The sequence below is a fragment of the Galeopterus variegatus genome, unplaced genomic scaffold, assembly GCF_000696425.1.
Source record: "Galeopterus variegatus unplaced genomic scaffold, G_variegatus-3.0.2 Scaffold1551, whole genome shotgun sequence".
In the NCBI taxonomy this organism is placed as follows: Eukaryota; Metazoa; Chordata; class Mammalia; order Dermoptera; family Cynocephalidae; genus Galeopterus; species Galeopterus variegatus.
Window position 1 is genome coordinate 222,689 of NW_007727662.1, and position 14,843 is coordinate 237,531.

Consider the following 14,843-nt stretch of genomic DNA (forward strand, 5'->3'; position numbering starts at 1 on the left):
TACCTCATAAAATTAGTGGGAATTTAAAACAGGGCTGGACACTATTATAGCAAAATACATGATACTATTGTAGGTGTCCTGCGGGTCATAGTTTTCAAGAAACTTTCCACAAGGCAGTATTTTAAACTAATATTTTAAGTATAGAATTTTAATTGGCAGGAAGGCAGCGAAAAGAACTTTCTAAATGGGGATAAGCGGCCTAAGCAGTTAATCATATATAGGAACTTTGCAGACTTTGACCTTTCTGTGACATATAGATGAACAACACAAATGCAAAATGGGATGACACACTGGTCAGCCTCAATCAGTTAGTGGTTTGAACATTTAATTTACATTCTTAATTACTCTTGGCTACTTTCTTTGCATGTTTGAAGTCTAATAGACCTTTGCAAATAGGTATAATTGGATTTTAATTATTTCATAGTGAAACCATGAGTATATTGCTAACTTCTGTGGTAGTTTCTACTTGCTTCTAAGTAGTTGGTGTTTTTCCCCCATCAGCTGTGCAGATATTCTTGCAGAAGAAGGAGAAGTGCATGTGGCACTGTGTAGAGGACAAGGTGGGACTCCTGCTGATAATCCCCAGAGAGAATGGCACAACAGTTGGCAAGTGGTTGCCATGGCAGCTCTGGGAGGGCTCATTTTAAGTGATGTGCATCCCTTCAGCTGTGAGGCTGTTCCAGGGTATCGGTGCACTGGATATAGGTAAGTAATAACATAGGTTTAAGCCTTCTCCTTTTTCATCTCTTTTACTAATGATAAAAAAATGTCATAGGCAGACTTTTCCCCTGCCAATTTCCTGATTTCTAGATTGAGTCTCTAGAAATACTTGCTTTCTTTAATAATGACAGATTTCATACTGGTGTGTATTTTGCCAGGAGTCAAGATAAGTCTTTTCATGTAGAAGGTGCTTTGAACCATATCTTCACCCGGAGCTTACCCTTTGAAGTTTCTCAACCCAGAATCTTCAGGATCAAACTGGGTGACCAGTGGTTTTCCTTTCCAGAACCAGAAGCACTTGTAGGAAAGTTGAACAGGTAACCTGTTATTTTGCTGGAAACCACTTCCTTCTCCAGTTGTATCCTGATGGTCTTGATGGCAGACAAGACATGTAATTGAATGGATGGTACATAAATTCGTAATGATGTTGGTGCTGTGAATATTTGTCAGTCTGGCCTCCTCAAGCCTTTTTAGAATTAAAAATTGTCATATTTTCTGGTATATTGTGGGGATGGTGGCTGTCAGAGTTCTGAAACATGATATCTCTCCTTATGGTAGATGATATCTTTGTTTCCTTTCAGGATCAACTTAAGGATAATTCTTTTTTATATAGCCATCTGTGTTTTTAATTCTAGTTACATTATAATTATTTATTATTGCAAGTTAGAAAATTTATTTTTTTGTGTGTTTAAACAGGGGTTTCCTGGAAGCATGTTCGTATCATCCTGTCAAAACCATAAATGAGAAACTCATTGCTGAATTGGGCAAAGCTTTCCCTCTAAAAAGGCTGAAATGTTCCTTCCCTTTGCTGCTACAGGAATGCACCAGTGTTCTCCCTTCCTCGAACTGTGACATTCTATCTGCTGCCTTTCGGATTACTCTTTGTGAAGATAACTCAAATTCTGAGTCCCTGACTGGTGGGACAACACAAGATATGGAGGACTTCCTAGTGTCATTTTCAGAACTTAGCCTTCCCAGGAGTCCTGGAAAAGATGGTAAAGAAGTTAATGAAGGAATCTGTGGCCAACCCAAGGTCTGCCTTAGACCTTCTCTCTTAGTTCATGTTCAGGCTGTCATCCAAGCACCAGATTTCCTGCCAGGTTCTCTGCACATCCTAAGTGGACCTGTCTTTCAGAAGTGCCCCATCCTGCCTTTCACAATGCCAGCATTTCATGAGACTTTACTTATCCTTGGGTTTAATCAAAATCTGAAGGATGGCTGTCTTCAGTCACTGATGGATTACCTGAAGGGCATTCTAGATAGCCTTCTGACCCAGACATTGCTGGAGGGCTCTAAGCTGAGTTCAGTGGAATTTGTCCTTCAACCAAATAGAAAAGATTATATGATTTGTATGAAATCTCATAATTTTGGCCCAGATTGTGCCAAGGATCTGATTATTGGGTCTGTCACCGCTTCTGCTACAAGCATTATACATAAAGACCAGTGTTTTTTGTTTGTGTCTATAAACTTGGACTTATTAGCCATGCTTGTTTCAGGTATCTCTGACTGGAGAATATTGTGGACCTTCGATAACCGTTTCCTGAAAAATTTTGTCTCTGGAAAAACAGAACCCTTTAAAAGCTATTCCTTGTATCCTCCATGCTATGTGCATGATATTAGTTTTTGGTTAGATGAGAAGAAAGGATTTGATGAACTAGAGTTTCATACCGTGGCCCGAGCAGTGTCCCAGAACACTGTTATATCCATACAATTCCTTAGTCGTTTTCATCATCCAAAGACGAAACAGGTCAGTCTCTGCTATAGATTGACCTACCAGACCTGTGACAAGGCCCTCACCCAGCAGCAGGTAGCATCAATGCAGTCCCAGTTTAGGAAGGAGATTCATCAACGACTACATGTTACACTTCGGTAGTTTAATAAATTCATTTCTACAGTGTGATCCATCATTGATGCGGGTGTGGAAAAAAATGACCAACTTGCAACTGGTAGTCCTGTCTGGACTGGTTTTTTGTTTTTTGGTTTTTTTTTTGTAAAATCTTTTACTTTGTAATCATAGCCACTGTTGGTTGACCTTAAAGATATGCAACTGGTAGTCCTGTCTGGACTGGTTTTTTGTTTTTTGTTTTTTTTTTTGTAAAATCTTTTACTTTGTAATCATAGCCACTGTTGGTTGACCTTAAAGATACCTCTGACTCTGTCACTTAAACTCATAGACTATAATGTGATTGGTGATGTTTGGAGTTGTGCAATAGTTTGGTCTTGAATAATGACTAAGACAACAAATAAAATGGCATCTGTGTACTTTAGATGCCCTGTCGTTGAAAAGGCAGTAGAACTTGGGTGTCTTATCAAATATATTTTTCACACTGTTAATTCCTCTTCTCTTTATTGTATTATTTCACTAATTCAATTTAGGAAGGTGGTTTTTGGAGTCAGACCAACATTTATTAGCTTGGTAAGTTGCAAGTATTCCATAATTAGTATTCGTATTATTATTATCATATCATCATATAATTTTTATTAAGTCATGGAACGAATAAATGTCAGATTTAGTATTAACATTTGGGTCTCTCTGACTCTAAAGTCCATGTTCTTTCTGCGCCTCTCTGTTACTTTACTTCTTCCCTGATCTTCAACCATAATCTCTCAACTGTGATTAACTCTAAATTTTGCCTCCCTAGATTTGGGGAGGTATGAGTATCTGTAAGGGACACTGGGAAATTGACTCAGCCCAGGACTCTGCAGATGGGGTACTCTAAAGTGAATTAATGATCCTTTTAATAATTAGGCTCCGTGGATTGGAATCATATTGTAAACTCTGCTCTGTGAAGGAAATGACTGTCTTTTTATTCTTGTATTTGGAGAAAAGCATGTGGGAAGGCAAGAATGGGAGTAGAGATAAACTAGGAGGTTATTATAGTAATGCAAATAAGAGATAATGGTGATCTGGAGCAAGGTGGTAAGAAGTTGTTGGATTGAATAATATTTAGAAGGACTTGCTGGTGAATTAAATGTGTGGGTGCGTGGGTGAGAGAGGGGTTAGAGAAACAGAAGAATCAAGCAGAACTCCTGGGTTTTTGACCAGAGCACCTGGAAGAACAGAAGTATCATTAACTGGCATGAGAAAACTGCCATAGGATTAAGTTTGGGGAGTGGAATAAAGAGTCACAGGATCTCTTATGGATATGTACTGCTTAGCTTTCCACATAGATTATAAGTTAATTGAGGGCAGGTAATGTGATTTATACCTTTCTTCTATCCCCAATGGTGCCTCGTACATGCATGAGGTAGCATTTGAGCTGGATCTTAAAACAAGGGTAGGGATATGACAGGGGAGAATTGTTAGGTAAGGAGGGCATGCTCTTCAGGCAGAGGACATGAACAGAGGTATAGATAAGGGAGCATTTGGGGCACTTCCCAGGCTGGTTAGTTGGAATGTAAAGTGTGTATAGGAAGTAGTGGGAAATAAAATTAGAAAGGTAGATTGGGGCTGGAGTTAGTTCATGAAAGACAATGTTAGAATAAGAAGTTTGTACTTTATTTGGCAGGCAATAGGAAAAATCAGGCGATTTTTGATGAAGTGAGAACAATACTTTAGAAAATTGGATAGTGTTGCACAGTATGAATTTGAGATGGGAGATTCCTGTAAAGAGGCTATGGTATGGTAGTCCTAGATAGAGGGTAGAGGGATCTGCCTTAGAGTGAAAGGAAAAGGAGGAGCTGGATATGTGAGATATAATTAAGCTGGTTGAACTTTGTTAACTGAAGAGTGGGAATTGAGCAATATGATCAATCTCTATATTCAGTACTTGGGAATTTTTACTAGGAAATCTTCTGGGACTTTGTCAAGTTCAGCACTCCCTCTATAAATTTGTTCCAGTTAGAGCTCTAGAGGGTGGGATACTAGAGCTCTAGAGGGTTAGAGCTCTGTGATTAGGGGAGTGGACAGAGTGTCAATATTAGATGAATAACCCCTTAGAGTCCCAGGTGTGATATTATCAGTGTGCCTGTACAAAAATGCCTGTATGAAATCAGATTTCTCCTGATCTGGTGGAAAGAGCATGGGCTTTGTAGTAAGACAATCATGGGTTGGAATATAGATCTACCATTTAGTAACTATGCATCCTTGGGCCTCAGTTTCCTTATCAATAAAACAAGGTAGCGGTTGTATTAAATTTAAAAAGGATAAAATATGTAAAGTGCCTACCACAGTGCAATGACAGTGACGGATGTCTGATTCAATTTGCTGCACAGAGATTCATCAGTCTCACTTTTCTTCTCGTCTATATTCGGCCGTTAACGTTTTGTCTCTCTGAAGCAGTTACTAGCTGTAGGCTGTTACTGTCACCAAAATACAGAGAGGGCACGGTGTTAAATGACCTTTTAGGGACCTCCCCTTTGGTAGGCAGTTGTGCTGCGATCTTCAACTGAATACCTCGTCCGTCACACTTCATTTTGTAGTTGTTTAACCACTGTCTATTTGAGTTCATTTAAATAGAGGAGCCGAAGGACGGTTTTTGTAAGCGAGTGGAGAATGCTGAAAGTGAAGGGGGAGTTAGGATGGAGGAATGCCCAGAGTGAGAGGCAGGTGGAAGGAATAGCTGTGATAGGGAAAGTAAAGTCTATTTCTTCGCTGCTCAGGAATTTGCCCCAGTTTACCCAATAACGCTATAATTTAGTCTTTTCTGCGCATGTCAAGGTCTTTTGTCCCTCGGCGGACACCGTTTGCCAGCCAGAGCTATGTCTCCGCGCTCTCCGACTTCGTAGGGCTCCGAATTCTACCTTTTCTCCCTGAGGCTCGCCATGGCGAGCCGAGGGGCTCGGCAGCGCGTGAAGGGTAGCGGGGGCAGCGGCGGCAGCAGCGGCAGCCATCCGCCTTGGCCGTACAGCAGGAGCTGCCTTGCGGCCGAGAGGCGGGCGGCGCGGAGCACCGGACCGAGTACGTGTGTGGACGCGGCGGGGGCGTGGCTGTCCGGGTGGCGCCGCTCGGGGCTGCCCCGCGGAGGGTTTCGTCCGCGCCGCTCGGGTTAGGGCGGCCGGGCGTCGCCGCCGGCGGCCGTGGGTCCCACTTCAGCCAGGTCCTTCTGCACCTCCTGGGCGGTCGGCGTTAGGTCTGCGCCCCGCCTTAGATTCCTCCACCCCGGGTCCATTCTCTCGTAAAGAAACCTTGGAGTGCGGGTCTCTGAAGCTTCAGGCCCAGGCTCAGCGTGGGCTGGCTCCGTGGTGTTAGAGTTGGCAGAGCCTCTGTGGGAGACGTTGGCAGGAGCAAAGAGTATACCTTTTAAGGTTGTTTCTCACAGTTTCTCTCATTCCCCCAGAAGTCTCAACACTTTACTCTTCTGTGTGGGCCCCCCAACCTCCAGCACCTGCAATCACCTCTCCCCAAGCCCAGGAGACTGCAGGTTAGACCTGCACTAAAGCAGTTGTCAACGTGTGGAATTGGAACAGGTTATGTACCTTGCACATATTAGGCCTCTACTAATTTGAACATATGGGGAAATGAATAAAGCCATGGAAAGTAATGACCTTGTTAAGAGAGGAAAGAAAAGTAGAATGAGAGCTTTGTGGACTTCAAGTGAGTGATTAGTTGTCTTGGGATAAATGGAATGTCGTAGATGCAACAAGCTAAAGTGTACGAATTAACTTATGCCGTAAAAGCAGGAACTGGAAGGAGGGTTTAAAGTCTTAATTTTTTCCTTATTCATTCCGCTCAGGAAGAACAACTAACAGTTCACCTTTTTAGGAGAATAAATTAAGTGCTTTGATGTCCCTCGCTTTTCTTGTCCTTTTGGTTAGTAGGTCCTTCTTGACACGTACTTTTTTTTTTTTCTTTCTTCTGAACAGGTTATCTGGAAACAAAGCAGGACAAGTCTGGGCACCTGAAGGATCTACTGCTTTCAAGTGTCTGCTTTCAGCAAGGTTATGTGCCGCTCTTCTGAGCAACATCTCTGACTGTGATGAAACTTTCAACTACTGGGAACCAGTAGGTGATTCCTTTAGTTTTTTTTTTTGTTGTTGTTCTTGATTTTGCTGTTTGGAACTTATTACCAATCACGATACAGATAATATACGAGTGTGACTTCTAGCAAAATAATTATTTTCACTTTTGTATTCTAAGCAGATGATTTACCTACTATTGAAGACTGAGGGAATTTGGCTGGTTTACTCATAGGTGTAATTCGTAATTTTCTTTTAAAATGTTTTAATCAAAATAATACTTGGAAATAGTTTTTAAAGTTAACAACTACTTGAACTTTTAGGAAAGAACAACTGTGGCTGCTAGAAGTGGAAAGGGGGAGGAGGAGGGAAAGGGGGTTAATGGAAATTAATGAGAAATTGGTTAAGGATACAAAGAATGATTACGTATTGTAATGATAAATAAGCTAACTATTCTGATTTGACCTTCGCATATTGTACACACTATTTTTTTTTTTTTTTTTTTTGTCTTTTTTGTGACCGGTAAGGGGATCGCAACCCTTGGCTTGGTGTACGCACCGCGCTCAGCCAGTGAGCACACCGGCCTTCCCTATATAGGATCTGAACCCGCGGCCGAAGCGCCACTGTGCTCCCAGCGCCGCACTCTCCCGAGTGCGCCACGGGGTTGGCCCTATTGTACACACTATTGATGGTTGACTTTGTACCCCACAAATATGTATAATCAATTATACTTTAACTTTTTTTTTTAAAAAAAGTTAACTACTGCAAAACTTAAGAGAAAAACAGTAGCTCCCTGTTCTGCTTCTCATGTCCAAATCTCACTCCCAAGAGGCAACCATTTTCTTTTGATTTTTTAAGTTCTTTTTTCTTTTCTTTTTTTTTTTTTAAAGATGACCAGTAAGGGGATCTTAACCCTTGAGTTGGTGTTGTCAGCACCATGCTCACCTAGTGAGCTAACCGGCCATCCCTATATGGGATCCGAACCTGTGGCCTTGGTGTTACCAGCACCACAATCTCCCGAGTGAGCCACGGGCCAGCCTCTTTAAGTTATTTTTTCTGACGTTTACCAAAATAAACAATGTTCTTAAATAGTATGTATTCTTACACTGCTATTTCTTGATTTATACATTTATATATTATCTGTTGACTTCCTCTTATAGAAAATTCAGAGGTAAAATTTTACAACACATTTTGCCTCAAAAAAGTGAAGAATGCTTAGTGTAGGTAGTTTAAGGAAAATACAAGATTAGAAGTTTTCTTTTTTGGCTAAAAACTGTTTTAAAAAAGTAAGTAGAGGGAAAATTCAAGTTTTCAATGTTGACAAAACAGCAATCTTGTCGAATTTATAATGTCTTAATATTTTTAATACTGTGTCATTTTTATTCTTTTCTTATCCATTAGTTGCAAATCTTGTCGAGAATTTCAGCATTTTTGTTTATTGTTGTCTCTTTAATATTTCTACTCAGCAACTTTACCTACATTCTCTTAACAGGGATTTTTGGCTAGTATAATCTTGAATCTATCTGTTTTGTACTTATAGACACACTACCTCATCTATGGGAAGGGGTTTCAGACTTGGGAATATTCTCCAGTGTATGCCATTCGCTCCTATGCTTATCTGTTGCTTCATGCCTGGCCTGCTGCATTTCATGCAAGAATTCTACAAACTAATAAGGTAAGGGTAGGCCAACCTGGAAGAAATCACAATGGATCAAGAGGTAAGTCTGGAACAGCTTAGAGAAAAGGACACAATAGATTGGTAGTTAAGAAGTGTTGCTTTGCCCCCCACGGATTTGTCACCCCACTTCTCCTGGGTGATGGAGATGCAAAGGATTACTCAAAGCCCATCTCTTCTGAGCAGTGAGAGACCCCGAAGTGGTTAATCTCCAGCCAGAACCTTCAAGTGAGAGGCATCCCTTCCTTGGGAAATTAACCCCAAATTGGGGTTCTCTTCCTGCATTTATTTTCCAGACCAGGAAATTACAGGAAGAGAACATAGGTGGGGTTATAATTTAACAGTATAGGCTGGTAACTTTCAGTGAAACAAGCCAGATGACATTCCAGTAAGGCAATTAAGTGGTCCTATCAACAAAAGCTTGATCTTAGCAAACATTCCTTCTCCCTCCAGAAAATTTTCAGTATCTTTACATTTGAATCAGTAACGTCTCTGTCCTTGAGCCAGCAACCTTGCTGTGTTACAAATCTTTATCTTATACCAGAGACCTGAGGAAAATTTCCAGTCCTCCGCAAAGTCAATATTTGAAACTGCAAGGCTTTGGAAAACCAGGCTCTGTGAAGTACATTTGCTTTAAGAATCCTCTACAAAGAAAGAACTTTTTTAAAAGAGGAATCATTTATTCATTCATCATTCAACAGATATTAATGGAGCACTTTTTATTTGGTAGACACCGTGTTAAGTGTTCTGGCTGTACCAATGACCAAGTCCCTGCCTTCATAGAACTTTTAGTTTAGTGGAGAAGATGAATGTTGAACAAGTTAATTCCGAATGCAGTGGGTTTTATGGAAGAAAAGTACAGTGTGCAATGGGATAGCATATTAGGAGAGTCTAATTTAAGCATAGTGCGGAAGAATAATTAGCAGTTAACTGGGACCTAAACTGATTAGTTTTCAGAAATTTTACCCTGATATGTCTTGGTATAGATTTCTTTGGAGTTATCCTGTTTGGAGTTTGCTCAGCTTCTTGAATCTTTAGGCTTCTGTCTTTTGCCAAATTTGGGGATTGTTTACCTGTTATTTTTTCGAGTAATTTTTCAGCCATTCCATCTTTCTCCTCTCCTTCTGGGACTCTGATGACATGAATGTAAGCTCTTTTATTATTAGTCCTACAGATCCCTGAGGCTCTGTTCATTTTTTTTTCCCCAGTTTGTTTTGTCTTTGCTGTTCACACTGAGTAATTTCTATTCTTTTATCTTTGAATTCACTGATTCTTTCCTCTGTCCCCTCCATTCCATTGAGTTTTTATTTTGGTTGTGTTTTTTTGGTTCTAAAATTTCCACTTGATTTTTCTGTATATCTTCTATTTCTTTACTGAGGTTTCCTGTTTTTTCATTTGTTTCAAGCATGTTCTTAATTGCTCATTGAAGCATTACATGGCTGCTTTAAAACTTTGTCAGATAATTCTAACATCTCTGTCATCTTAGTGTTGGTCTCTGTTGATTGACTTTTTTCATTCAGTTTGGGATCTTTTTAGTTCTTGGTATAAGTGATTTTTCAATTGAAAGCTGGAGGTTGTAGGTATTACATTATGAAACTGTATTATTCATGGGCTTAGCATGCTTCTTTTGCACTACTCTGCTCCTTGGATCTTATTGAAGTCTTCTGTTTTAGCTGGCTTCTTTTAAATCTACTCTAGCAGGGGAAAGAGAGGGAAAGGTCTCCACCTTGTTACTGCCAAGTCAGGGTAGAAGTCTAAGTTCCCCAAGTGGGCTCCACTGACACCTGAGGAAGGGGTTCTTTTTGTTATTGCTGGGCAAGGGTATGAATTCTAGCTCCCTAGTGGGTCTCCAGTGATACCACAGTAGTAGGCAGGGTAGGGGCACTTCATTACTGTCATATTGGGTATGGCGATAGTTACTCAGGCTTCCCAAGTTGTCATTGACACCGTGATGCAGGGTGGGGGCTCATTACTACCAGTGGGGATGAAAGTTCTGGTTTCCTACTGGACCTCTGACATATGGGTGGTAGTGGGATTACAGCTTTTTTCTGGGGTATTGGCTGGAGTAGGGTGGTATTGCCTGAAAGTTTTGTGTCATGCTAGGCTACCTCTTTCTTGGTCCATTGGCTAGAGAGAGCAGGCCTTGATTGAGTTGTTTTTGTGTGTGCCTATTGGCATTTCTAGTTGCCAGCTTCTTTGGCCTCATGTCTGGAATATACAAGGTAAAGTGAAAACCCATGGAATTTACCATTGTGTTGTTCCTCATGTCCAAACGTCTATAGCTAGTTTTCTTTCTTCTCTCTACCTTTCAGAGTCTTCTTATATTTGTTCTAAATATAGTTTAAAAGTTTTTAGTTTACTTAGCAGGAGGAATAGGGAAAAATCCATCTTCCTTGAAGCAGAAGTCCCTAATTAGAGAATTGAAGGATAAGTGGGCATTGTCTAGGTAAGGGAAGAATAGGGATGAGGGAAGAAGTTGGGACCAGTCTTCTAGACTGATGGCACTGAGGCTAGGAGGGCCTCTTCTTGTATAAATAGGTTTCATACTTGAAAGAGAGAGAGAGAGTGGTAGAGCGGATTAGGTGAGACTGAGAGGTAGGAAGAGGCCGGATTTATATAAGACCTGGTAGGATATACTAAGGAATTAGGCTGTTTTTTGGTTTTTTTCTCCAAGTGCATCGTGAAGCCACTGAAAAGTTTTAGACAGAAGAGAGTCATAATTGCAATTGCATTTAGAATGATCAGAAAGGTAGCACCTGTAGAAAGTGACAGAACACTGTTCCTCCCTTCCCTACCTAGTATCTCATTTCTGGTTTTTGAACTTGTCAGACAAAAGATAATATAGAATGAAGGACTCAGTAGAGAATTAACAATATGCAATTTTTAGAGTCTTTATTTTCACGTAGATATTCATTATCACTTCAAATTTGACATGTTCAACACAGAATTCTTCCTGTTACATCACTGATGTGAAGAGCAGGTAAAACAGGAAGGAAGATTTTCCTTCATGTTCTTACTTCTAATCTCCTTCTCCCTGTTAGTTCTGCCAGTGGGAGCCAACAGGGAGCCACTTGGCAAATGATAAGTGTAGCCTACAGATTCTCAGCCCCAGCATCATAATGCTGAGTAGAGAAGGGTGGATTGTTGCGAGACAGTATGGTAATAATTAGCACCTCTAGTGTTGGCTACTTTTCCAACTTCTTGCTACCCCAGTGAGAACAACTTTGTATTGTCTGTACAGAGACTTTCCGTACAGAGACTTACTGTATAAGGGTGTATTTCTCTGAAGTGTACACTTAGGAGTAGGATCACATATAGACCTGTAGGCTTACTTAATCTCACTAAGTACTGCCAGATTGCTCTCCAGATAGCTGTCCAACTTTATGTTCCCTGCAACAATACTCAAGGTTCCAGCTTCCTCACATCTCCTGAGCCCTTGGTATTCCTGATTTTCTCATGTATGTGAGATGCTTCTTATTTTAATCGCATTTCTCTGATTACTAGTGAGGTGGCGTCCAACTTTATGTTCCCTGCAACAATACTCAAGGTTCCAGCTTCCTCACATCTCCTGAGCCCTTGGTATTCCTGACTTTCTCATGTATGTGAGATGCTTCTTATTTTAATCGCATTTCTCTGATTACTAGTGAGGTGGAACATTTTTTCATATATTTATAGTCATTCAGATTTCTCTTTTTGTGAATTACCTATTCACATCCTCTGCCCATTTTTCTATTGGGTTTTCTGTTTTTTTCTCCTGATTTGTCAAAGATTTCAATAGTAACACCTTGTAGGTTTTAGGTATTGCAAATCCTTTCTCTTAGACTGTCACCTCTCTTGTTAAAGTTAATTTTTGTTGATATGAAATCTTTAATTTTGTTATAGTCAAACTAATCAGTTTTTCTCTTATGGTTGGTGGGTTTTGGGTCTTTATGAAAGAAATCCTTCTTCACCATAGGTAACAGAGATATTGTTCTGTATTTTCTTCTATTAGCTTTATAATTTTATCTTACAGAGATACGGCTTTAATTATTTTAAGTTTATTTTTATAAATCATGGAAAGACCAGGCTTTTTTTTGCTATATGGTAAATTGGATTTTCTAGCACCATCTGTTAAATAATCCATCTTTTTCCTTCTGATTTGGAGTACCACTTCTATCACATGCCTCATTCCCATACGTATATGGGTCTTTCTGTTCTCCTCATCCTTTGTCATTGGTCAGTTTGTCAGTTAGTACCATACTGTTTTTATTATTATGGCTTTATAATGTATGTTAATATCTGTGGATGAATTTCTTATTTTGTCCTTTTAAAATTTTGTATATTAAAAATTATTTCAGAATTACTTTACCCCTCATGCAAATTCTGCTAGGTTTTGACTGGAGTTGCACTGAGTTTGCATATTAATGTGAGAATTAATAATTTCATAGTGTTAAGTCATTCCATCTCTAAAATGATATATTTATCTATTTAGTCAAATTTTTGCATCTTTTATTTTTTATTTTTTATTTTTTATTTTTTTTGTCTTTTGTCTTTTTCCGTGTCCGGCAATGGATCACAACCCTCAGTGTTGCCCCCGTACCGGACCGGGGACCGGCAACAGGATTGCAACCCTCGGCGTTGCTCCCACGCCTCGCTCAGCCAGTGAGCGGGAACCGGTCTGCATGTGGGATCTGAACCCTCGGGCGGGAGCGCCGCTGCGCTTCCCAAGCGGTGCACTTATCCAGTGCGCCACCGGGCCGGCCCAAATTTTTGCATCTTTTAATAAAATTTTTAAAATGTATTTGTTTCAGTCTGCTGCAGTCTTTGATATGTTAATGGAAGTTCTTTGTACTTTTTGTTGTACATGCTAGATAGTTATTGTAAATGCTATCTTGTTTTCTGCTATTGTTTAGGTGGTTATTGCTGGTATGGAAGAACACAGTTGATTTTTGTATTTTGATCTTAATACTGAATATCTCACCGAATTTCCTTGTGTCAGTGATTTGGAATCTCTTGGGTTCTCTTTCATCTGTGTGCATTAAGTTTAGTTTCTTCCATTTGATTCCTCATACTTCATTTCTTTTTCATGTCTTTTGGCGCCAACTAGGACTTGCAGTTACTATGTTAAATATTAATAGGGATGGGGACATCATTGTCCTGCTCCCAATTACAGTCCTTATTTTAATTCATGTTCATTTTAACTTTCTAAGTGTGAATTTGTACTCTCCCCAATTAGATTTGTACTATCCCCAATTACATGAGGAGTCCTTGAATGTAGATACCTTATAGTAAAATTATCCGTATTCCTGATAGCATCTTGAATAGTGCTCAGTGCATAGTAGGTTTTTGGTATGTTGTTATTGAATTAATGAATGAATCTGGGCATTTACTATATTACTTTATTGAATTCTTTTTGGAACCTTTTTGGTCATAATGATGAAAATAGAAAGTATTTTCAAGTTATTTGCACTTACATTAATCATACTGTGTATTTGAGTAGTGTTTAAGTTCTGAGGAATTCAATGCTCTTAAACATATGGTAATTTGAAGTATAAAAGCTATTCAATATAACCCCTATTATTTTATTTTTATTTTTTAAATTGATGTCCTTAATTATAAAATTAATAAGATGACGTTACAGAATTTTGGAAGATAGGAGGAAAAATACTTAAATCCCTCTCTTACCATTTCATTATGTTTATTTCTAGTCTTTTCATATGCATATAGGTTCCATAGCTATAACGCTGGTGTATAAATAATATTGCATTATGCATTTTCAAATAATATTTTGCAATAATCAGAACCTAATATATTATGATTGTTTAAGAAGTGCTTGTTCAGGGGCCTCACAGGCCACCATCAGTGAGTCTAGTCCTGTCAGAGACATCCTGTTGCTCCTCTTGCCTGTAGGCAACCTTACCTGGTAAGTTAAATGTCCAAAACACCTTGGATTTCTTCCCAAGAACAAACCATTTCTGTGCACATCCTTTGAGAGGTGAGTTCCTTGTTGAGGGCCAGAGCAAGTACAAGCCTTGGCGTTGAAGCAGAGGGGTCCCATGGTTCCCCAGGCCTAGGAGGTTATCAGCATCAATCATTCTCTCTCCCCTCACTGGTATGGGTTCTGAGCAATGCCTAGAGCCCCTTACAAACTTCTTCATCTAGGGGATAACATGTTTGAAAACTCTCCACCTACATTATCAAAATAACAATCATAACTATCAGGAGAGGCTTTTTTCAAAGTTTCTTCCAAAGGCTCTACTATCTTGTAGTTAAAGGCAACATCAAATCCAAGTTTTTTTTTTCAAAAGATGACCAGTAAGGGGATCTTAGCTCTTGACGTGGTGTTGTCAGCACCACACTCTCCCAAGTGAGCTAACTGGCCATTCCTATATAGGGATCCAAACCCGTGGCCTTGGTGTTATCAGCACCACATTCTCCCATGTGAGCCACGGGCCGGCCCCTCTAGCTCTTGCTATTATATCTAAAGTGTGATTTCTTGTTTGAATCGAGCAGTTGAAGAGGAATACTCCTAATTATTTTTTTCTTTCTTGAGGTTCATAAATACCATATC

At 39.7% G+C, this 14,843-nt stretch overlaps 2 protein-coding genes across 2 annotated transcripts in view; both read left to right on the forward strand.

The window, feature by feature from the left end:
* FDXACB1 (ferredoxin-fold anticodon binding domain containing 1) overlaps positions 1-2,755 on the forward strand; it is a 3,780-nt gene extending 1,025 nt beyond the window's left edge. The window contains exons 2-4 of the mRNA XM_008577615.1: positions 502-705; positions 879-1,037; positions 1,417-2,755. Of these exons, the coding sequence (XP_008575837.1) occupies positions 620-705; positions 879-1,037; positions 1,417-2,593 (1,422 nt within the window). The 5' untranslated portion in view covers positions 502-619 and the 3' untranslated portion in view covers positions 2,594-2,755. The remainder of the gene's footprint in view (positions 1-501; positions 706-878; positions 1,038-1,416) is intronic.
* Positions 2,756-5,428: 2,673 nt separating this feature from the next.
* Positions 5,429-14,843, forward strand: part of ALG9 (ALG9, alpha-1,2-mannosyltransferase) — a 99,855-nt gene continuing 90,440 nt past the window's right edge. Inside the window, 4 exon segments of the mRNA XM_008577614.1 lie at positions 5,429-5,547; positions 5,550-5,620; positions 6,526-6,664; positions 8,159-8,293. Of these exon segments, the coding sequence (XP_008575836.1) occupies positions 5,485-5,547; positions 5,550-5,620; positions 6,526-6,664; positions 8,159-8,293 (408 nt within the window). The 5' untranslated portion in view covers positions 5,429-5,484.